Source organism: Camelus bactrianus, chromosome 16, assembly GCF_048773025.1.
Source record: "Camelus bactrianus isolate YW-2024 breed Bactrian camel chromosome 16, ASM4877302v1, whole genome shotgun sequence".
NCBI classification, from domain to species: Eukaryota; Metazoa; Chordata; class Mammalia; order Artiodactyla; family Camelidae; genus Camelus; species Camelus bactrianus.
Window position 1 is genome coordinate 6,988,171 of NC_133554.1, and position 24,196 is coordinate 7,012,366.

Consider the following 24,196-nt stretch of genomic DNA (forward strand, 5'->3'; position numbering starts at 1 on the left):
ACAGCCACAGGAAGCAGTGAGGGGGTGAGCGCAAGGCCTGGAGCCTCTCTCAGGAGCCACTGCAGCCCTACCATACTGAAAACGTCCCTAGGAAAATGTGTCCCACTAAAATCTGGGAGATGCAGCCAACGGCCCTACACACACCCACCAGTGTCCCCACCAGCCTACTCATCAGAGGGGCCCAGGAAGCTGAATATAGACTCGTGGAGAGAGGTTCTCTTAAAAAAAAAAAAAAAAAAAAAAAAGCAGACACATTCCCCATCAAGCTGACGGCTTCCCACACTGACGAGGAGAGGGTAACCTCACAGAGAAACAGGCACACAAAGAGACCTGACAAGTGGCCGGTGACTACTGTGATGAAACAGAGTTAACATCTGAAGAAGCTAAGCTCAGAGAATGGGTTTGGGGTTGGAAATCAAGCTACCCACAAAGGCCAAGAGCGACAGGCAGGGCTCTGACAAATGCAGCGTCTCCCTGTTGGACATTCTCCCACCGCAGTGATGCACAAGCAGGACTTTCCCTTTTCTCTTTGGAGGTCTGACATTGAGCCTCATCACATTTGAAAGCTTTAAATCATCCTCCCCGTCCTGCCAGTGCTATGGGCCTGTGCCTCTTCTGCGGGCAGGGGCCACACCCTATATGCCACTGGAGCCCCCGCATAATCAGTCCATCTGTCATCTGGCTGGCTGGTCCCAGAGCCCCGATCCTGCTCCTCCTAGAACCTCAGGGAGAACTAGGCAGGCCTCACAAAGAGCTTCAGCTGGAAACGTGAACACCAGATTACCAGCCTCACAGAGCAGGGCAGCAGGCAGCACAAGTTGTAACTACAGACCGTCCCCGAAACTCAGCAGAAAGGGAGCACTGCTGAGTGCCAAGAACTTGGCACATGTTCCAAGGGGCGTGCAAAAGGAGCAAACGTGAGGATGGCTCCATAGGCAAGGCTTAGGGCTGAGATTCCCGAATTTTCAAGCTTAGATGGACGTTTAAGGAGTGCCAAGTTCCTCCTCATCGTTACGACACTAAGGAAACAAAAGCAAGAGAAGGTCCCGCCATTCACCTGAGCTCACCCCATGAGCCTGTCAATGGGGAAGCCGGGCCCACAACTGCCCCCAGATGCCCAGGCCATTATCCTCCCCGTCTCCTCCTGCCCAAGGACACCTGACAGGCTCCAGTGAGCAACCACTCTGGTGCTCGCAACGCAAGTCAGCTCTAATGGGGAAAATAAGCAGTGCAATCCAGAACACAAAGGGAAAGAAGAAACCAGGTAAGTAAGTTCTCTGTGTGGATGGAAATGGAATTCTTGATGTGAAAGCTGGGTGGAGGAGAGAGAAAACAATCCAGCGGGTGTCACCTAGCACCTCTCTCTGAGCCAAGAAGTAGGAAGTAAAGGACCAGGAGGAAGGAGGAAGCTGACCCCACAGGTCAGCTGTCAGTGTGGGGAGGCCCCTCCCAGGCCTGCAAAGCTGAGCAAGGAGGGAAGGTTTCCAAGGGAAGAAACACCTCCATACTCAGCTCATCTGGTTTCAGGGAGCAGCAAAAGAGCCAAACGGAAACGCCCCAGTGGACAACACAGGACCGAGAGGAGAAAGAACGGGCCAGGGTGGAGATACAGACCTGGGAACCACCTAGGTAAAAAAGGTTCCAGAAGCCATGAAATTTCATGATCTTACCACCAAAATTTAGTTAAGGAGTCTGAAAGACAGAGACTCCAGCTCAGACAAGGAACTAAGTCAGCTGTAAATGGCAAAAAGCAAAGTGAGAGAGGGGAAGAACCAACGCACGTTTAGGAGCCGGTCAGGCAACAGAGATAAAGCTTGGGGACGGACTGAATCTGACAAAGCAGCAAGGACAGGGACACCCGGGAGGGCAGTAAAGAAAAGGAGGAGTGGGCTAGAGCTAACTCAGGAGAGCAGGCACACTCCGGACCCCAGTCCCCCTGGTCAGATGGATGAACGGAAGCTCGGCGCAGCTCGTCCTCAGCCCGGGCTCTGCACACTGAAACGTGCGCTCCCCGGAAGTAAGGTGGACCTTATGCCCCTGCCCCCCACAACCACCCCAGTGTGCTGTGGGGAGACAAGCCTGAGGGTGGGAAGAGAGCCCCACAGCAAGAATCCATTATCATTAGCGCCGCTTCAAGAGAGGGGACACTGGGAAACTGAAGAACGCCAGGCCCATGGAGGCAGTCAGGTGTGGTCCCAGGGCTGGCAGTGACCCCTGACCCCGCCCCCCGGACTGTGGCGTCACCCCAACAGTGCCCTCCCAGTGTCGGGAAGACCACTGAGCCTGCTCCTCACAACCACCAGGCCCATTACTACTAGATCGCTTTTGTTTTGCACCAGCTGAACCAATAATGGTTTACAGTCCAACCCAACAGGAACTGGACAGCTCACTCACGGGCTGCAAGCTGATTAAAGCAGAGTCAGCCCCATGCAGTTAGTAAAAACCAGTTTGTCAGTGTTAATGTGTCTTCCACCACGCACCATGATTAAGAATAAAAGAGCACAGCAAACAAGTTCAGTTACCCATGAACAACGTGGGAAATATGACTTTTTCTTGCCTAATAAAAAAAAAAAAGGAAAAAACATTAAACAGTGATAATGCAAATACTATTTTCACACCATGCCCTAAAATTAGTTTACACTCCCCTACACACAGCCCAAAAGCAAGCAGACTGGCTTACAAAATTAGGGCAAATGACACAGGAAACTAAATAAAAGTTATGGGGGGAAGAGAACGTTTTGAGAACTCAAGTGGCTGCACTACGTGTGAGCTGTTATCTCTGGGGAGGAGAGACATGAAGGCTGAGCAGGGGCTGGAGGAAACGGAGCAACAGCTGGGAAGCAGGCCCAGCATCCCACACTTCAGCAACCGGTGAAGTGATCACCACGAGATAAAACCCTGATTCCAAGAAGCCCTCACATAACCAGAACTTATAAAATACTTTCAAATCCCACAGAGCAACATACAACAATTAGGATTTATGTCTCTGTGGCTATTCTGAGGGAGGCAGGGGTCAGTGTGCACACACACACGCACACACGCGCTGACAACTCTGATGACCTCTCCCCACCACGCTCCTGCAGGTTTCTAGAGGCACTGGGAAAAGCACCGAAACCGCCACAGACTCCTCGGCGGCGGGTTCAGGGCAGGCAGGCTCTAGAGCCAGAGGGTTTTTCTAAATGGAAAGCTTTTTCTCATACTGAGACTATAAGATACACTTTGACGCTTCTGGAAGAACTGGCATTTCTTCTTTTAACCTGCAAGGTTTAATAATGGAGCTGGGAGCTGGGACATTTCCCTCCCTCCCTCTGCAGCAGGTACATCCCATCATGGTTTTCATCTAGCCACTAGGTCAGCAGGAAGAAAGGCCAGAGGGAAGAGGCCAGGCGGGCCAGAAGGAAGCCAGAATCAAAGCAAAGCAGCAAGGAAGTAGGAGCAACGGCAAAACCCACAGGAGCCACCCTCAGGCACACGGCAACGAGACAAACGTAACTCAAGCAGTAACAGGTTAATACGCGAGTGCGCGTATATAATCCATTTACATACAAATTAAATACTTGAGAAAAGGGCAGCCCACAAAAAAACATATTTAGCTCTTAACAGAAACAGTACAATTAAAAATGTGCACTACTTAAACCAAAACTAAATATCAGCTGTAACTGCTTCTATCAAGAAGCGTATTTCCAGACTCAGTTCAGGACATGAAGCCTGGATGCTCCCCAGAGGACAGGGGCCCCGGCAGTTACAGCAAATCCTCCGCATCTGCCTAAGACTGACTGGGCTCATCTCTGGGCGATCACAGCCCTGGTGCTCTGCATCAGGGTTGACTGGAAGCCAGTCTCTGAGGAAGACAGGACAGCAAGCCTGAACTAATGTTATCCCTCCACCATGACTGTTTTAAGGACTTTTTTTTTGCAAAGGCATCTGCCCCACCAATCCATTCACGGTTTGCCTGTTCTCACGTCATAAGGTGCCCAATAATAGACTAATAACTACTCTGTTGGAGGGAATTAAAAGTTGCAAGCAAAAATAATTAGATACTACTTCCAACCCTCATGAAGACTAGCCTTAAACTGTCCGTGTATTGGTTGGGGAAATGGTATCTCTCTGTAAAAATACCTATCTACTTACTCCACTTACCATCGTGGTATAAAAACAACCCCCTCAAGGTTGCCCGAAGCTCCTAAGCCTGCGGAATACTCCTTTCATTCTCACAGCCACTGAGGAGCCCCAACGGTTAGAATAAAATTCTGGTTTATATATTGATATTCTACAACATGCTTTCAAAAATGAAATGTGCATGAAGTCTTGATTTATGTATCAGTTTAGAATGTGCTCCTTAATGAAGTATGTATACTTTGAGGTAGAATTTTAAGGGAGACAGAGAAACCACTCCACTTGCATAAGGATGAACAACAGAAACCTTTTCAGAGTGGACTGTGTACCAAATCAGGCACATAAATGTACCAAGTCCCCCACAAATGCACCAGTCATTGAGGAAAGCAGAAGAGACAAGCTCCTTCAAGAAATTGTGAACATCTCTATATTCCTTTCGCAGACTCAAAGCAGAGACAGCGGCAAGGGATCACGGTGTCACGGCTGCTGCTCCACTAACAGCTACCTGAAGTCACGTGGTCAGCATCCCAGCGCACAGGTCCTAACTGTTACCTACATTAAGGCACACTCGTACAAGAGTGTAACTAGGAAGCTTTTTTTTTCAATTGAGGTGGAACAATATGAACTGACACAGAAAGATACTAGCAATACAGTCACAATGGGTGTGTTGCAGCACAGTATTTAAAGCATCCCATAAGTTTATTAAAGTATATGGTAGATGCATAAAATATGACTTGTCCTAACTAGGAACAACTGTAAGGTTGCAAAAATAGTGTGAAAACAGAAAACATTCACTTCTTACTTTATATACTCTGTACCAACTGAAATATTTTTTGCATTAATAAAGGATGTACCACGGCTGTAATCTTATGACAATTTTTTTAAATTCTCAATTGCCAAAAAAAACCTTCATATCATACAAAACTTGTGTCTTCTAAACTGTATTTGACCCAGTGGTCCTATATTTTTCTACAATCTCCAGGCAGAGGTCTGGGGAAGAGCCTACATACACGTGATCATCGTGTTCTCTTCTACCCTTAGCAAACATTCACCAAGAAAGTCTACTAGCCTGCAAGCACCGTGAGCCCAAGGACTGTACCACAGTCATCTTTAACCCCCGGGGCCTAGCACAGCTGCCTTTCAAGACTCTGCTTCCCAGGACAGATGCTTCAGAGTCAGGGCGCCCGGAGTAACAGACTCCACGGGGACTAGCAGACAACAACAGATTTCCCATCCCCAGAGAGCTGAATGATAACGCCTCAGGTGGGTTTATCACACTGAGTTGATATTTTCAAAGCTCAATAAGCTCACTTAATAATGTGCAACTTTACTGCCCAAAAAAAACTAAACTCAGAACTTTCAAGACTTACCCTTTGTCGAAGAAAGATGTGTGCCCTGATCGAGAGAACTTCGTGCTGTTGCTATTCATCACCCCACAGTTAACGTTCCCTGAAATATAGGATTTTCGTGATGCTTGGTCCTTTGCAAAATTCCTGCAAGCTGCTAATTTGGATTCTAAAGCCTATGAAAGGAAGAAGGAATGATTTGGTTGTCAAAACAGTAGCTGCACATAAAAATTTGCATTTCAAACCATTTCTATTTCAAGACTCAAACCTTATTCTCTTGGCTGATAATGGTGGCAATTTAAGCCGTATCAATCACCTATCTAATAGAAAGAGGCAATATATATGCTGGCTCCCTTTCTAATGAGCTCAGAACACTTATTTCTCTCAGTATTACTGACAGATACAGACAGGACCCTCACTGTACAACTAAGGAAAAGGGGGCACAGTAGCCAGAAGCGGATCCCGAGTCTCTCAGCCCCATCCACTGCTTCTTTCTGAGTTGGGGGCTGTTTGTCTGTTGGCTAGTTGGAGGGTGTGTGTGTGTCTGGGGAGTGAGCATTATAAAGAATGCAAAAGCACCTGTAAAATAGTTGAGGATTTTTTTTAAAGCAGCCAATTTTTTCTTCAGGGCTTCAGGTTGGTTGTTTCACTGTATCAGGGTGGGTAAGCGCACTTACAACACCTCACATGAAGTGAAATGCTACTGCATTTCTGACAGCACACTGTAAAAATCCAATACCCTTTGTCTATAATTAAATAATTCGCCTGATAACGACACCAGCCCTTTAGCATGTACCTCCAGAGTGCCTGCTCAGCACCTGTCACAACACCTGGCCTGTGCCAGGCTCTACAGACCATTGGCATGAAGAGAACAGAAGTTTCCCACTGAGTTCCAACAAACACAAGTATCACCAACACCCCCCACCCTTCCCACACATTTTACCAAGTCAAACCGTCTCCCAGAAAAAAAACGGAGGGGATATAATCCATGGCCCAGAAAAAAAGACAAAAAATAGTCCACTCCTATTATCCATGACGCTAAGGGATTGGGGAATACATAGACAAATCCACAGATAATATATTCCACGCTGAGAATCCTCCCCCCACAATTTCAATAAGAGCTGTTAAGAAACAGCAACAAAAAGAGACGGAAACTTCTCTTCTCCTTTCTTAGCAGCACCAGTAAAACAACAACAGAAAGAAGGAAGAGAGGTAGTGACCTCGTAGGATAAGCTCTTAATAAGCCTTTCGTCAGCATCTTACTACAGAGACACATACTCAGTAAAAACTGAGAGCCATTAACTTCCTATATTCAAGACACTCATTCATTCATTCAGATATTTGCTGAGAATCCATCATGTAACAGGACAGGCTGTGTCTGACGCATCAGTGAGACAACCAAGTGCAAGTACCGGGCCTGGCACTCAAGAAGCACAGTCTAGAAATCAAGATTTGGACGATATTCACACCGAGGAGGAGGCGACACCACGGTTGTGAAGATGATGACCAGAAAATCAAGGACAGAACTCTAAGTAAAGTCAACACCGGGAGGGTGGGCAGACGAAGACCCAACAAGGTGACAAAGAGGAATGGACAGGAAGGCGAGCAGCAGACGTGACACAGAATCAGAAAAGCAGAGGGAAGACAGCATCTCAAACAGACAAAAAACAGGTCCGTGTTGGATGTTTCAAGTAAAATTAGGACAGAACAGCACCCGCTGGATTTGACAGCACTGAGATCAGCAATGAGCAATTCTGGTGGAGTGAGCAGGGAACAGAGCCCAGACTAGGGTATCTGGGAGTGCGCATGCCATCAGAAATGCTAACGATCAATGGAGCCGTGCTGTCAAAAGCCTGGCTGCGAAGGGAAGAGAGAAATAGAAAGACAGCTAGAGACATGACATAAAAGGAAGGAACAGCTGCTTTTATTTTTGCTTTAAGATTTTAAAACTGTGTAATATCCAATACATAAATATTACCAAGTATATACATATATAACACATAATGTTTACATAAACCTTGTATATATATTAAAATACACAGTAAAAGGCTGAAGGTACAGGAGACAAAGATGAGAAGGCTGGAAGGAATGAGACCCAAAGCCCAGAGGGACAATTAGCCATGGGAAGGAATGGGATACTTTCACCGCTGAGATTAAAAAGTAAAAACAGCTATAAACAGAGAAAAATAAAAGACGGTTTTAAGAGAGGAGAACAAAGTTTAAATAGATGGCCTTGATTTCTCAGTGGAAAAGGATGCAAGAGTGGGGATGCCAGCCTCCAGGTGAAGTCAGTGGACAGAGTACTGCAAAGAAGTAGGAAATGAGATATTCGTTCAAGTATGCAGGGACTGGTGGGTAACAGACAAACAAAATTCTAATGACACACAAAAAAACAAACTGTCAGCTGAATGGATAAACACTGCAAGGATTCTAAGTTCAACTTCCATGCACCATTTCTGAAGCAAACTAAAGCAAAACAGGGAACAAAGAAAGACGACAACATGGAGTCCAGAGACAGGCAGAACTAACCCAGGAGTATAACAAAGAGAAATTCAAAGGTGACAGCGGTACAGCAGCCCTAGACGCACGGCCAGAGATTCAGCAAAGAGTGTAAATAAGAAGCTGGAAGACAGGAGATACAGGAAAGAAGGTGGATGTTTCTCCTGTCCATAAGGGAAAAAAGGTAACTAGAAAAACTAAGAAAAAGAAAAAGGTGTGTAAGTCAGCTATGATACAAATATGAACAAAACCTGGTATGCTTCTGAGCAAGTAAAGAATAAAACACTTGAAACACCTGTTCAGAGGCACAAATAAAATGGCCTGGAGCCCAGCTCCTCCTGTGATTATGCAGTAAATAATATGCACATGGGCAGAATTTTGTAGTTGCTGTTGATTTTCAATTTTCAGAACCAACCAACAGAGTTCAAGAAAGAACAGAGACACACACACACACAACAGGGAACTGAGATACAGTATAACAAACTCAGAAACAGAGATTTAAGCATATTATTTAAAGTTATAAAAGTAATCAACAAAAGAACAAAAAATTAAAAATTGGGAGGATATGAGTTAAATTCTCATCTTTTTGCTTAAAGTTGGTAAGATATGGAAAAACAACCACAGCATTTCAAGTTACAGGTTACAACAAGCAGGTCAAACTATTACAACAATTCTTATAACATAGAGGTTAAAAAAAGATTGTTGGAGTGAGGGAAAATTACTCTATGCACTGTATGAACAACTTGTGCACATTACCTTTTTTGGTTTTGTTTGTTTGGTTTTTTGTTTTGGGGGAGGTAATTAGGTATTTCTTTTGATAAAGGTAATGGGGATTGAACCCAGGACCTTGTGCATGATAGATATGCACTCTACCACTTAGTAACCCTCTCCCACATCACTTTTTATAGCAACATTAAAATGCAAATTTAATCTGACGGTCAGGAAATAATTTTATGAGCCAGAGAAGGTAAACATAGGGCCTTGTAACTTGGCCTCTCATTTCTTCTTTATTATATAAAGTGTAACGCAATTGCAGCCCTTTTCAGAAAGAGTCACGCACAAAAAAACAAGTGAAGGGGCAGTGGATAGTGGGAAGTTTCAGGGATAGATTATTGGAAAGAGAGGTAAACGTCACTGAAAGAAATAGGAAATGGAACTGACTACCCCTAGAAAGACTAACTTTATAGGGGCTTAAAAATCATAAGGTTATTTGTTTCCGGTGATACAGATGCAGGAAAGGAGAAGGCCAACTGTTTGACTGATCCAGGCTGCAAGTCTCCTCCGTAGCCAAAGAGATCGTGAGTCAACAGCGACAGGGTAAGCGAGCTGTGGACCACGGATGAGTAGGAACAAAGTGAAAGCAAGAGATGACAAAAAAAATCAAAACAGAGTACTAATCTTGATAAGGTCAAAGGAGTAGATATTATACAGAGTGAAAAAACTGAATAAGCAGAAATTGAGTTTAATTTTTCAAAAGCCAAACCGTTCCGGTAAACAAGGTTAGAGCCAAGGAAACGGCAGTGAAGCTGAGGTGGCCAAGCGGCAGTAAGACGGGCATGACTAAGAGCAGAAAGTTACATCACGAGCCAACGCCAAGTCCTCCAGAGAAAACGCCCAGGGGATGACCAGGGGCGCAGCAGGCAGAGCAAAGAACAGGATCAGAGAGCTGTGTAAGACACACAGCGGGCCTAGAGGAAGTATTTCAGAAACAGATGGAGGGGCCACAGTGCTCTAGAAACAGCCGGGGGCACACGAAGGCAGCCCAGTGGGAACCTGGGAGCTCAGCGCGCAGGGCCCTCCGCAGAGGCACCGCAAGCCCCAGCCCTGGTCCAGTCCCGGCTGGTCACTGGACGCTCTTGCTTCTCAGTTTACTTCCACAGCCGGTACCACTTCTTCCCTCACTTCAAATTAAATAATTCAGTGCCTGGGCAGCCGAAACATCTAGTGGTAAATCACTCAACGCTTACCCCTACTTTCCGTAAGAGATCCCCCACGATGTTCAGTGCTGATATCCTAGCTGAAGGAGTCAGTGGACTGGTCCCAAAACCGTTTGGTATCGCTAGAGAAAGATAAAAGGCAAGTGAGTGGTCACTCTTGCAGTTCCCTTTATACTTGGGTTTTGTTTGATAACGCAAAGCAGTACACACTCAATGAAAAACCAATCTAGTATTCCAAACTGCGGTTAAATATAAAGTGGAGATAACCAAAAATACATTTAACCATCTTCCAATTGATGGATATTTAAATTATATCCAATTTTTCATCATTACACGTTCAAGGACATATATCCTTAAAACATCTAGACAAGTATTTCTGGAGAAGAGGTTCCTAAAAATGGAACTGCTGGGTCAGAGGGTATGCCCACATTTTCACCTTAGTGTCCTGCCAAAATGCTCCTAGGCTGTGCCAGTATCAACGGTCTGTGTGGTGGTGCCCTCAGTGTATTACACATTTTTTTTTCCTTGCCAATTTGATAGCCACTTTGTTTTAATTTTTGTTTCCTTAATAATTAGTCATTTGAATCTCTTTTTCTGGAAGTCATCTGTTCATCTCTGCACTTTTTTTCTTCTGGGTTGTCTTTTCTTTCATCAATTTACAAGAGCACTATACATTATAGACAGTCACCCTTTCTCTTATATGTTTTATTTTTCAGTGTGACATTTATCTTTTAAACTTTGTGTTTTGAGGGGAAGCCTTGGGCTTCCTCACCTCAATATTATAAAAATGTCCCCCACATTTTCTAATATTTTTCTAAAAGACTTTTTTAGACATAGATCACTTAACTCATCAGATATCTAATTTTTTCCCCTGCAAATGGATATCCAATTGTCCCAAAACCATTTAGAGAAGAACATATCTCATCTGACCTGGCACTAAAACCATACTCTGAATTCCCTACGTATTTCAAGTTCCAATAAGTTGTCTATTCCACCAGAATTATGCTGTTTTAGTTATTACACTGTTAGAATATATTCGGTATTCTAAAGGGCAAAGCCTCTTTGTTACTAACTTATTTCAAACTTTTCTTTTTTTTTTTTTAAATCAGGGGGAGGTAATTAGGTTTATTCACTTATTTCGATTTGGAGGAGGTACTAGGCATTGAACCCAAGACCTCATGCATGCTTTGCATGCACTCTACCACTTGAGCTATACCCTCCCCTCTATTTCAAACTTTTCTTGACTATTCTTGCACATTTACTCTTCCAGAGTGACTTTACAATCAACTTTCCAACATTAAAAATCCTGTTAAGAATTTTCTTAGAAATTTAAACTACTGACTGATTTGGGGAAGATGGGTATTGCAACCATGTCTTCCTGTTCAGAATCATGGTATTTAGCATGATATTTTTCACATCTTCTTACAGCAAAGAAGGTTTTCAGTTTTGCACTTACATTATTTTTGAGGTATTAAAGCACAGTGGTTAAGAGCTCTGGAGCTAAACTGCTAGATATAAATCCACCTCTGCCATTTAGCACCTGTGTAAAAGGGGGGTGAGTAATAACAGCACTTATCTGATAAAGCCACTGTGAAGTTTAAATTAGTTAATACACTTTTTAAATGCCTAGCACACAGTAAGTACTCAATAAATGCTGGCTATTATTTTCATCTGTTTTCTACAGTGCTAATCAGCATGCAAAATGCTTTTCTTGCTACTGCTGCTGCCATTACCCTTGTGCTCTAGAATATGATCTCACTGAAGGCAGAACTACACTCCCAGCATCCTGAGTAATACAGGTATGCAATGTGATGTAAGGAAACTGCTATACTTTTCTTGTCAGAAGTCTCTAGATCTAATTTTTCACTATTCCCCTGAATTTTGTACTTTAAGTATTATTAAATCTGTACTTTCATGGTAAGTTGTCTTAAATGCTTTTTGGAAACAGGCATTATATCAAGGAAATGCAGTTAGAGAGGAACTACTTCAGAGAGATCAGCTCTTCAATCCTGCCAATGATTTCTCTACCCTCTGGCTTCTCACTGCATCTGTGCCCACCTCCTTGTCATGAAATGGCAGCTTTAAGTCAGTGAAAGTTCACGCTATCAGTTCCAATCTAAAGATGTGTCTATCTGGACAAATACTGCTGCCTTGGGACTGACATATCCTAATTCTATGCCACAGCGAGCGCTATGTCCTACTGACACCCCGAGAGGCTCCTCACTGTTCTGACCAGTGCTCAACTGAAGAATTTTCAGAACTTACCTGCATAATTCTAATTAGAAACATAAAAGTAAAACATTGTAAATTCTCAAATGTTAGTAAGTTTGAGGTTCTCAAATACACAAGCAGCCATTCTGAAAAACGCAGTGAGCGCTCCTGGTGACCGCTGTGATCTGCACACTGCCCACCCTGTGCCTCAGCAGCAAACCCAGCACATACCAGTACAACCAGCACCACCTTGTAATTATACTTTCTCTAATATCACCTCATAGCAAGATGAAGATGGAGTGAATTACCTATCCAAGGACGACTGAGCACTTGAAATTTGGCCAATGCAGTTAGAAATTCAATTTTTAATTTTAATTCATTTAAATTACTAAGAATTTAAATTTACATAGTCACATCTGAGCAGCTACTGCATTGGGCACACAGACACAGAGGGCTTACCATCCTAACTGTCCAGAGAGAACCCTTCCTGTATCACTTTCTGAAAGAGAAAATCCTATATTTGAAAAAAGGATGGGAAGAAAGATAGCTTCCATTCGGGGAGAAAAAAAAGTATAGAGGAAGTGAAAGTAGATGAAATATGATCTATAAGCAGCAAAAACTAAATAAATCTCAATTGAGAACTTCAGGGTTCCAGTCTTAAAATTCCATCTAGTGGCTACTAAATGGTTTTTCTGCTTATCTGGATTTTTAAAAAAACACCTTGACTGATGGCAAAAGGAATATTCTTCATGTACTATTCATCGGTTATTCTGAATTTCACCTTTGAAATGGCAGCTACTGAGTGTGTCATAGAATGTACACGTCCATCCAAGCCAATCTTAGACGAGTCTGAATGATAACTTGATGAGTCTCTGTACATTCTGTGTATAGACTTCTGTCCCCTGATAGTTAAGTGACAAAAGCAAGAAGTAAAACTGCATTTAAATACAATCCCAAAACTTGTGTATAACAAGAAGGTGGCACAAACACAAAAAAGCAAACTCGACAAAAAAAAATTCAGTGTTAATTGACTTTAAAAAGCAGTAAGACTGCAGATGGATTTTCTTTCCTGCTTTTAAATTTTTCTACATCAACATGTATTACTGCTACAGTCAAAAGATAAACTTTCCTTAAAAACCTTTAACTTTTTACAATTTCAACTTATTAAGCTGCTCTTGTCTTTAACGTAGCCATCGTCTCATTGTTTCCTGTGTATGAGTGGCCTAGGAAACAATTCCTTCTGCTTCACACAGTGCCACTTAACCAACTTTTAAACTGAAATTATTGCTTAAATCCTAGCAATGCCTGCTTCATCAGCAAACACTCTAAAGTTGATCATCTACCAAAGGTTCAAAAAGAAGAGACATCACAAACCTTTTGGTGAAGGAAAACTATTCTCCGTTCCTTTGCCAACAGGAGTAGCTGGCAAAGAAAGTGATGCCTGGACAGCAGAATCCATCTTTTCACAGTCTAGAGTGGGAGAACTGGGAGCTGACTTTCTGGTCACTTCCTGCTGTCTTTCCCGAACAGCCAATTCTTGTCTTAAATCTGTAAGATATTGCAAAGGTAATAAAATTCGCTACAGGAACCAACTACATCAAGCAAAGTCATATCTGAAATGCCATAAAAGGGGGTGAGTGTAGCTCAGTGGTAGAGCACATGTTCAGCATGCATGAGGTCCTGGGTTCAACCCCCAGTACCTCCATTAAAAATAAATAAATCTAATTACCCTCCCCCTCAACAAAAAAAAAAAAATCATTGAATTGAAATGCCATAGACACTCTTCCTAAACTACTATTTCTCAAAAATAAATTTCCTAATTAACAATTTTTATTTCTAGGGGAATAAAAATGACAATCCTACTGTCTAAATGATCACTTGGAATCTACAAATGCTATAAGCCTAAGAGAACAGTTATTTATGCCTATATGCAAAAAGAATTAGGGCAGAGTCCAAGTAGAATTCACAGTGAACCTTTATGACACAAAATAAATATTCTTAACCAACTCATTTGTATTTATTTTGAAATGATGTATTTGAGGATTATTACAAAATCAACGAAGGTCATTTTGTAATCTTAAATGAGTTGGCATTTTTTATTAATTATTGCTATGGAATATTTTATTTTAGAAAGGAAATATTCAGAACAGTTGCAAATTGTTTTCTTGCTTTCAAATACTGAATTTTTAATCCAAAAAACAATGTTCTTTTCCAGATACTCAACTGACCTACAGAAACTTACTTATATTAAAAAAGGATACAAAGTTATCCCACTTCTGGATATATATCCAAAAGAACTCAATGCAGGACATCGAGATATTAGCACACCCATGTTCATTATGATATGAAATAAGTCAGTCACAAAAAGACAAATACTGTATGACTTCACTTATACGAGGTATCTAAAGGACAGCGGTCCTCCCTCATCCAAGGGGGATGTTCCAAGATCCCCAGTGGATGATTCACATCCACCAAATGTGACAGCACAAGATTTCTCCTGCTACGCAGAATGGCACACAATTTAAAACTTATGAACTGTTTATTTCTGGAATTTTCCACTCATTATTTTCAGACTGCAGCTGCCCGCAGGTAACTGAAACCACGGAAAGCAAAACTGAAGATAAGGGGGAACAAAACTCAAACTCTGTGCCTCAGTTTTCTGACCTACAAAATGGGGATAATATCTACCTTCTAGAGTTGATAATGTAGGTATTGAGTTAAGAGATTAAAAGTCCTGAGCATGGTGTCTGACAGAAGTATATAAATGTATATAGCTTTAAAAAGTTGAACCTTAAGATAGCTTAGCACTCTGGCTTAGGGACAGTAAGGCAAGAGATAAATATTCTTTAAGTCATAAATTTTACCTCTTGCTTCATCCTTTAACCTCTGTACAGAGACCAACAAAGATTCCTTTTCATCAAGTTCACTTTCTAAAAATGCATTTCGTTCAATGGCCTGATTTAGCCTTTGTTCAAAGTCTTCCAGTGAAACTATTGTTGCCCTAAAAAGGAAAAAAAAAAAATTAGAGTCCACAAACTAAATAATGTGCAAACAACTAATACAAAAAACTGTCAGTTCATCTCATGCCATTTCCTGACCTAGAAAGCCTGGCCCAGCTGAAAAAGAATGATCTCAACCTCTTCTGACTTCTGGGGTACTTAGTGTCTCTACTATCATTTGGGGCCATTTAATATATTATTTTCTCTTACATTCCAATCTAAACTCGAAGTTTCTTAAAGGAAGGCCACTTATTATACAATTTATACCTCCACACTGGATTTTAAACACGATTCGATCCAGTTTACACATTTTCATGAAGAAAACTTTTCAATAGTTTTAGAGTATGTAAGAATTAACTAAGAATCTGTTTAAAACACGAAGTCCCGGGTCCCACTCCCTTTACTTTCTCCCTACCAACCCTCTTCTTCCCGCATTTCTCATCTCACTCATTTATTCAAGAAACATAGACAGGTACCTACTATTGTGCTGTCTACCCACTACGTGCTATTTGCTACAGAAATAAAATTCCCTAACCTCAAGTTAGAACTAGTAATGCCATGTCCAATTTTATCAAGTCCTATCAACTGTCAAAACATCTCTCAGTTCCATTTGCTCTCTTCCAATCTGCTCCTGGCTTAATTCTTCACCCATCACCTGGATTACTCCTAAATGGTCTTCACATCTCCCCCTCCCTACTTTCAATTCCTCAGTATTACCTTTTCAAATCACAATCTGGTAATACTCCTAATTTTAGAAAATTCTTAAAGAGTGCCCCTTTGCCTGTAGAATGACTTTCAAACACAAGAACAAGGTTCTCCACAATCCAGCCCCAAACGCCTTCCAGTCTCATCTTGTTCAGCCATACTGTCTCTACACATTTCAATCAAGTGAAATATTAACACCTTGTGCACCTTCCTGCCTCTCTGCCTCTGCATCTCTCTCTTCACCTGGATAATACCTATTTCTCCTCGCAGACTCAGCTTCCCCAGTTACTACAAGGTACTTCAGCTGCCCCCTTCTCTATGCCCTGCAGCAGCTTGTACATTCTTTTTACCAGTGTTTATCACGTGGAACACCCATATCTGTCAAGCCCAAGGGCAATGGCTAGCTTATCTCTGTATCCTCAACTCTAACATCATGCCAAGCATTTATGAGTCACTCAAATATTAAGGAAAGAAATATCAAAAAATAATTGTTAAGTAATAAGAACTAAGTCTAGAATGGTTAAGAAACAACTAATTATAGACATATGAAACCTTGGCCAAGTAATGATAAGCCACTATAGGCTGCTCAGCAAAATCATAATGAAAGCATTATTTTGAGAAAATTCATTGATCAGTATTAAAACAGAAGACAATAAAAACAAGTGAAAATTTAAAAGCAGATCAGGTAGGACGTAACTGCAGAATTCAGCTGTAAGATGTGAGAACCTACAGAAAGTGTGGTAGTATTGAGAACACAGAGGGAAAGATGGAGGAATGAATAAGACAGATATTTAAAAAAAAAAAAAAAAAGGTACCTGAAAGACGAAGGAAAAAGGCATAATGGAAAGAAAAGCTTGGAAGGGCATTTTCTGGGGAGATAAGGGTTTCTGGTAAGTTTCAATGCAATGAGTTACAGGTGACATGAGATACCAGAAGGATGTGTTCTGGGACTAAGATCCAGGTGACAGGTTGAGCCTAAAGACAGATTCTAATCACTGATTGCCAACTTTGGTTATTCCAACAAAATGCCCATCACTCATGTACCTTTTTGCTCGCTCCAGGTCATCGTTGGCCTGCTCCAGCTCTCTCACATACTTGTGCAACTGCTCCTTAATGGCCCGAGTCTGACTTAAATCATCTTCTAATACTGAGACCTGCTTGTAGCTCTGTGCATATTGATGTTCTAGTTTCTCCTGAAGGCGTGGGTATAGGAAGGAAAGTATGCGTCATTAACATAGCTTTCTTTAACAACGGATGTACCCCAAGTAAGGGACAGGGTGGGGGGATCCAAAAATTCACCCACAGTCTGAGTTGATTGTACCCCTCCCTCATTTTCATAATATTTAAAAACAATGACATTCATTCCAAGTGCCTTAACTCATATAAAATTAGTCAATCATTTTCCTCTCAAAGAAATCTAATAATGATCTCTCTGAAAAGAGGTAAAATAGTAAAACCATTGCCTCAAAAGCTTCAACCTTGGTGGGGGATCCTGAGTTCTCAGGCTGAATGCAGCCGAGAGTAAGGAAAGAAGTTGACTGACAGAGTTCAAATTCCCTACACCTTACCTGCCCACCCCAACCATCCCCTAACCCATCCTCCTGCCCAGACACAGAAAAACTGCAAACATTTGGTTTAGGCATATGATGAAGAGCAGCAAAAGGGGTTAATCTTTTTATTTGTGAAAATTTCTTGTTAGAAAGGACTTTTTAAATCCAAACTAAACTCTCAAACTAAAGGGACTATGAACCATAATGAAATAAATATGCATTTCATACCAATATAATTTTAAAGTACCACTGAATGAGGCAATCTGTCAAAACAAATCATCAGGCAGCTTCTGAAAAATTACAGGAACTACAACATAATATTATAGCTAGGAAGGTTATAGCTAAAAAACCGACAGCTACAGTTTCGAAGTGAACTCCTGAACTCTAAATCACCTTTCCCCTGGTTCTATGAAAGAAAATGGTGTGTCAAAAATTCACTTTAGGCCATTTTATACTTATATATTGCCTACTGTTCTTAAGCTCCACCTGAAAAAAATGTATTTCTCATTTTAATAAAACCCAGCATATTGGATACCAGCTTCTAAGGCCACAATTACCTTCAACGCTTCCACTTCATACTTCAGTCTTTGGTTATCAGCTTGCAAGTCTCTATTTCTTTGTTCAGCCTGTACTAATTGCGCCTCCAACTCTGCTTCTAATTCTCTGCTTCCTTCCTGGAATTCAACTAGCTCATCCCGAGCTTCCTGGAAGCTAATGAGAAACAAAATGGGGAAGATGGTTACACTAGGAACCGTAAGGACCATCTTGAAGATGATTATGTATCAATTCAATCATTTTTGCCTCAACATTATACTACCATAAAATACACTAAACAATAAAGACAATCTGCTGTACATCTTACCCTACATGCAGGGTTCAATGAAAATAAGTTATAAGCCTCAAAAGGATGCACATTTTATATAACCTTGTATCTTTCTTACTTAATGTATTAATGAAGATGTACATATTACTATCCACAAATTAGTTTAGCATTTAGGTGTTTTTTCAATATAACTGATTTCCTTTGTAATTCTATTATTTAATTTTACGCATTTAAAAACATTATTCTGAGATGGAGTCCATAGGCTTCCCCAGTCTATGAAGGCATCTACAGCACAAAAAAAGACTAAGAAGCCCTGCCACAGACACACACCTTCCACGTCCACTGGCTTCAGCAGTAACAATGCAATGGCAGTAAAAGGTTTGGTAAGGCACAGTAAACTGTTAACCAAAGTAGGAAAATGTATATGTATCTTAGAAAGATTCCCTTTTAAAAAGAAATTTAAGACAAGTTTTGGTGCTTAAAAGGTTACCTAAAAGTTTTCCCAAGGCACAGTAAACTGTTAACCAAAGTAGGAAAATGTATATGTATCTTAGAAAGATTCCCTTTTAAAAAGAAATTTAAGACAAGTTTTGGTGCTTAAAAGGTTACCTAAAAGTTTTCCCAACTAACTGAAGTAACTGAGATTTTACAAAATGCTCTGTATTACCCCTGAAGCTCTTGGCTCCCCCCTCAAAGCTTTGCTGGCTCCAGACACCGATAACACTTGCTTGAACAGAGTCTGATCTAAGGAGCCCTAGACAGCTTATCAGAATCTCCAAAAGACCAAAATGACAAGGCAGAATCAGAGCACACAGAGCAGGCCAAAGATGGCCAAGCATAGTAATAAGCATAAAAGGAGGTAAGCTACCAGAAGAAATCACAAATGACACTAAGTTTTCTTACTACTTTAATAATTCAAGTAATACAAGGATTTATGACATTTTTACACTACTTAAATACCAGCAATGTTTATGACTATTTCAAGAATCCCAATCCTAAATCGAACTCTAAATTTAGCTTTGTTTAAAAAAAAAAAATGCACAGGCTAGAGAGGATGTGTTCCAAAGCCCTCTCCTATTTTTAAGATGCTTTTCAGTGTTACCTTTGTTTATACTTTAAGGAAAGTTCCTTCCAATAAGCAGTTTCCTCCTTTAAACTTGAAAAATCTGGTATATCTTCACCATCCATGATCAAGAAAGCCTGTGAAATATTAAAGACAAAAATAAATTGAGAACATAGGAATCTTAATAAAAGTATAAAATCTGGGACAATACTAAATCTGCAGCGTTCTGGAGGGAGTCAAACATGAAAGATTCTAAGAGGGTTTAACTCTTTCTTATAGCTCAGGCACATAAATCCCTTCACCACCCCGCTCTCGGGGGTGGACAAGGTCATGACAGGAAATGAACAGAACAAAGACACTGAAGCCACATGAAGCACTTTTGGTCACAGCACTAAGTTCTGGGGAATGGCCCCACATAATCACCCTGCACACAGCAGCTGGCTTAAGGCTAAGTGATCTTCTGGGAATCCGGGGATAGAAAGAAGCTTGCTGTCAGAGCTGCTGTGACTGCTGCTCTGTTGTACAATCCTTCAAAACACATGCTTGAAACATTTTACGCCAGGTGACCCTACTAGGAGATCAGGCACATTCCCAATAATTTACTATTATTACATTTCTAAGAATTTCCTGCTAATTCTCTCGTAAGTCCCACGCTTCCTCCATAAAGCCACTATTCCTCCAACTTCAATGTTCCTTCATCTCGGTTCTTTCTCCCAAGGTGTTCAGAGACGGTGAAAAATTTCTACTTAGTTAGCCCTGCATGTGGGCTGACTGCCTTAAACCACCCCCACCCCACCACCCGCCCGGCGGAACACCACAGGCGCTAGACTCCCGCCTACAGCGGCTCGGTCTCACCCGGCCCCGCCGCCGCACCCCCACCCCCTCACCCTGCATCTCCCGTCCGGTTCCAGCTGCGCTCTTCAGCGCTGCCCGACCTCGCCATTCCGTTTCAGGTCTGCATATTTTCCCTACCTGGAAAGGCTGGCCCTTCCCTGTGCATTTGGAAAGCACCTATTTATCCTCTGAAACCTAGCTGTCATGTTTTCCAGAAAGCCTTTCCTGTCCTCATCCAGACAGCGCCAAATCTCCCACACACACACACACCCCCCCCCCCCCCGGCTCCCTCCACCCAACACGTGCTTTCATGAACACACTCACCGCATCCTAATGGATTTGCTTACACCCCTATGGCCCCTATTAGGCTGTGTATTCTTCTTACTTCTTTCAACCCCAGCACAATTTCTGCACAACAGCAGATACTCAATAATATTTACTAAGTCAAACCAAAATTGATTCAACCTAATCCATACTGGGCAGCAAGAATCCAAGACCAGATTTAAAAGTAAATTAATAAAAACTTGGAGTTGTAGAGAACTTGGGAGTTCATCTAGCACAACCCACTACTTATGAATGTTTAGCAAAAAGTCACGACAAGAACAAATACAGAAATCCATTTTGAGGGCAGGTTTACCAAAGAGAAACAAGAATGGTTGCTAGTTGAATAAAATTAAAAATGGAACTACACACAATGACTTTAATATCTTTGTGGCCTACTGTGATTTTTTTGTTTCAGTCAAGTCCTCCCTGACCACACCATCTATTATTACCTTTGGCATGTTGGTCAATCTCCCAATTATCTTAAATTACCAATCAGCTTCAGAGTTCTTTGAAGAGACGGGTCCTAGACATATTTTGCATCCCTTCATGGCACCAAGCGTAGCACTCTACTCAGAGAACATACGTAGTGCTTGCAAACGTTTACTGAACACCTACAATGTGCAGACATTAAGTACTGGATAAATATTTCGTGCACCAAACGCCCCCTCCTCTACTCTGATTCGCCCTACACTGGTACACTATTGTCTGTTACGCTAATCTCTTAAAGCATGACAGCTCTTCATGTGTAAACCCCAGAGTTAGGAGTCCTGGTGAAACTGGAGTCCAGAGTTCCAATTCTGCTGTTAAATTCTGTAAGCAATCTGCTTAATCTGTTAAAGTCTCAGTATTTTCATCTAATAAGGGTTTGGACAGTATCAGATGACTTGTTTCTTCAAGTATGTATGCTGATGAGTAAATAATACTGATTAATTTTATAATCCTATCCCTTCAACAAAGTTCCCAATTCCCACTCAGTTTCCCCAGATGTAGGGATAATCTTAGTGATACCTGTAATTTAATTCGTAGTAAGCTGTAAACGAAGGTGAGGCTAATCCAGCAGCAAGAGGTATCTGTATTTCTAAAGAATACCCAAGGCACTTAAAGACATCACCATGTGACATCAAAAACTCCTCAGACTAACTGCCTAAGTCTCCTTGACACACCAGTTGAAGATATAATTACAGGACACATAAGAGAAGCATCTAAGGGTAAGGCAAAAATCATGTGTCCCTTGAATGCTCTAAGGTCTTTCCCCAAAATCCCAAAAGAAAAATTGTTGACTACATTTGAAATCTATGTAACCAGCCCTAAAGAATTTCACGGGCACTAACTGGCCCTCAAATCTGGGTAGACACATTTGCCACTTGAACACTGGCAACCACGGATCAATGTGCAAGTCAAATACTCAGTTTCTGACACACAGTCAATAAAGTACGGTTTTGCAAAACGTCATGAAGATCTGAGGAACACGTGAAGCAAAGTTCTGCTGCTCCTTCCTCAATTTTAAACAAGAAACATTTGAAGAGACAGGAAAGGGTGAGGCCTCCAGTTAGTTCCGGAGGGCAGGACCTATGTCTTACATATAAATCCCTTTTGCATCACCAAAAACATGGAACACGGTAGAAATCCAACAAATATTTGAATTTGAATTATGATCTTTCTTTTATTCTTCTCTCTTTGCTCTCAAAGTATTGCTTTCCTTTATTAACATCGAAATTCCTACTTCAAGAACGGAGTAAGCAAAAAGATGTTGTGGGTAGTTTATTTCTACCTCACAACACACCACCATGTATTAAACCAGGAATATAAAACCTATCATCCTCGGCTAGACAAAATTGTCAGTCTGATGCATGCCGAGCCACATTCACAGTCGCTTATAAAGCTCAGAGTAGGCTCCAGATCAAAGAACAGGGAGCTGATGGGACTTACCAGGGAGAGCCTTAGAAACACCACTGCACACTAGCTACCTAATCACTGTCCAGCTCTTAAGTCTTAAATATAAATGCACAACCAAGAACCACTAGACAAATGAGAAAAGCCAGTAGCCCGAGTAAGAAAATCCTAGGATCTTCTCAACCTAGAGAAAACAGATAATTCAGGAAATGAGAGAACTTTTTCTCCTACAAGAACCCAGGAGAGTTACCTCCTCCACACTCCCTGAGACAGCTATAAAAGAGAAAAAACAAGAGCTGGACTGCACAGGATGGAGGAAATAGTGGTTCCCACCCCGGATTGCAAAGAAGAGACATCCCAAGACGAAGGCTAGTCCATCAGGCCCAGAAAGTAACCCAGCCAGATGGACGGCTCCAGAAATATGAGGAATCCCATACAACACACACCAGGAAGCTGGATAACTCTGAGGTCATAGTGAAAGCAAATCACTTGTGGTCAATAAGAAAAAAAAAAAGCAAGTGGAAACTCCAGAGGAATCAAAATGAGTCCAAGAAAGTCCCGATCTTTATATGGTATTTTTTAAATTAAAGATTTCAAGTCTAAAATTTTTAATTTACTGATTTTATATTATGCAATTGAGGTAAGCTTCATAATTTTGTAGCCAACAGTGAGTTACCTATTTTTGGTCTTAAATTTACCATACATTTAGTGCATTGCTCCCTTTTAAGGTTCTAGTATTTGGTGAACAAGTTTTTATTCTTTTTTAGGCCCTTTCCAATTCTGTAAACTTTGATGATAAAATGATAATACCTGGTTTTCTCAGTGAGTATCTTTTCAGCTTATATTCACCTGGCAGCCATCTTGGTCCCTTAAATATTTTTGCTGTCATGCTTTGGACCTTCTCTAGATTACATGCATGCCTTTTGGAGTTGAGTGACTGTGCTACTTCGATATTTCAAGACTCTACTCATGGGCAGGATACTTTTAAGTTTTCAGTACTCCTTCTGTTACTATGCACATTTTTTTTAAATTCTTGTTTGTTTTTTTGGCGAGGTGGGCAATTATGTTTATTTATTTAAGTGGAGGTACTGGGGATTGAACCCAGAACGTCAGGCGTGCTGGGCATGCGCTCTACCACTGAGCTGTACCCTCCCCCTTACTATGTACATCCGATGACTGTGTGGTCCATGGGCCAGTGTCCTCATGGAGGTTCATGACTACTAGATGCCTTCCTTGGCATGTAACGCTTGAATGTATTTGAATGTGACGCCAATCCTTCTACAAATAGGGTTAGTGCTGTTTTTATCTACAAATGTTATCATTCACGTGCCCAGTTTGAAAGTTTTCTGTGTGAGGCTGTTTTTTGTTGCTGTTATTGACCCATTTATACAGTATCAGAGGGCCTATGGCAGTTAGTACTTTCAAGAGGCTTAACTAAGTAGTGTTCCCTGCGGAACCTCAGTGTTTGCACCTCTCGGTGTACTATAAGGTATCCATTTGTCCCTGACTTTTGGTTCTTGAATGGGCCATATTCTTAATACAACTACCAATTTTTCCATCAGCGTCCCCTGGCGACTCAGGTTTTAAACAGCCTTTCAGGTGAAACTCCTTGAGAATCTAGTTCTATTTCTTGTATCCTCCTTATCCAGCTACTTAGTTCAGTGTCAAATAATTCTAGCAAAACTACTTTAATATGGTTTCATTATAAACATGCTTCTGTTTTTTGGCTGAATCTTATGTAAACTGAATATTGACAACAATTTTTCTAATTAATAGGCTACTTATATGACTCACTTTTTTGGTCCCTCAAACAGTATTGTAATTTATGCCAGAAAACTTTTACTAAAATGACTATCATCTTCTATTCCAGAACAAACCAATTAAAAACATTTAACA

The 24,196-nt window shown here is 41.4% G+C and overlaps 1 protein-coding gene across 4 annotated transcripts in view; it reads right to left on the reverse strand.

The window, feature by feature from the left end:
* Window positions 1-24,196, reverse strand: part of NDEL1 (nudE neurodevelopment protein 1 like 1) — a 44,436-nt gene that overhangs the window by 2,095 nt on the left and 18,145 nt on the right. For 2 of the 4 annotated variants that reach the window (XM_074342226.1, XM_074342229.1), the window contains exons 2-8: window positions 19,289-19,386; window positions 17,921-18,074; window positions 16,858-17,006; window positions 14,974-15,110; window positions 13,484-13,657; window positions 9,929-10,020; window positions 5,487-5,638 (exon numbers count right to left, since the gene is read on the reverse strand). In XM_074342226.1, coding sequence (XP_074198327.1) covers window positions 5,487-5,638; window positions 9,929-10,020; window positions 13,484-13,657; window positions 14,974-15,110; window positions 16,858-17,006; window positions 17,921-18,074; window positions 19,289-19,374 — 944 coding nt within the window. In that variant the 5' untranslated portion in view covers window positions 19,375-19,386. Of the gene's footprint in view, window positions 1-2,480; window positions 2,558-5,486; window positions 5,639-9,928; window positions 10,021-13,483; window positions 13,658-14,973; window positions 15,111-16,857; window positions 17,007-17,920; window positions 18,075-19,288; window positions 19,387-24,196 lie in introns of all 4 variants that reach the window. The other 2 variants (XM_074342227.1, XM_074342228.1) reach the window with 2 other exon arrangements.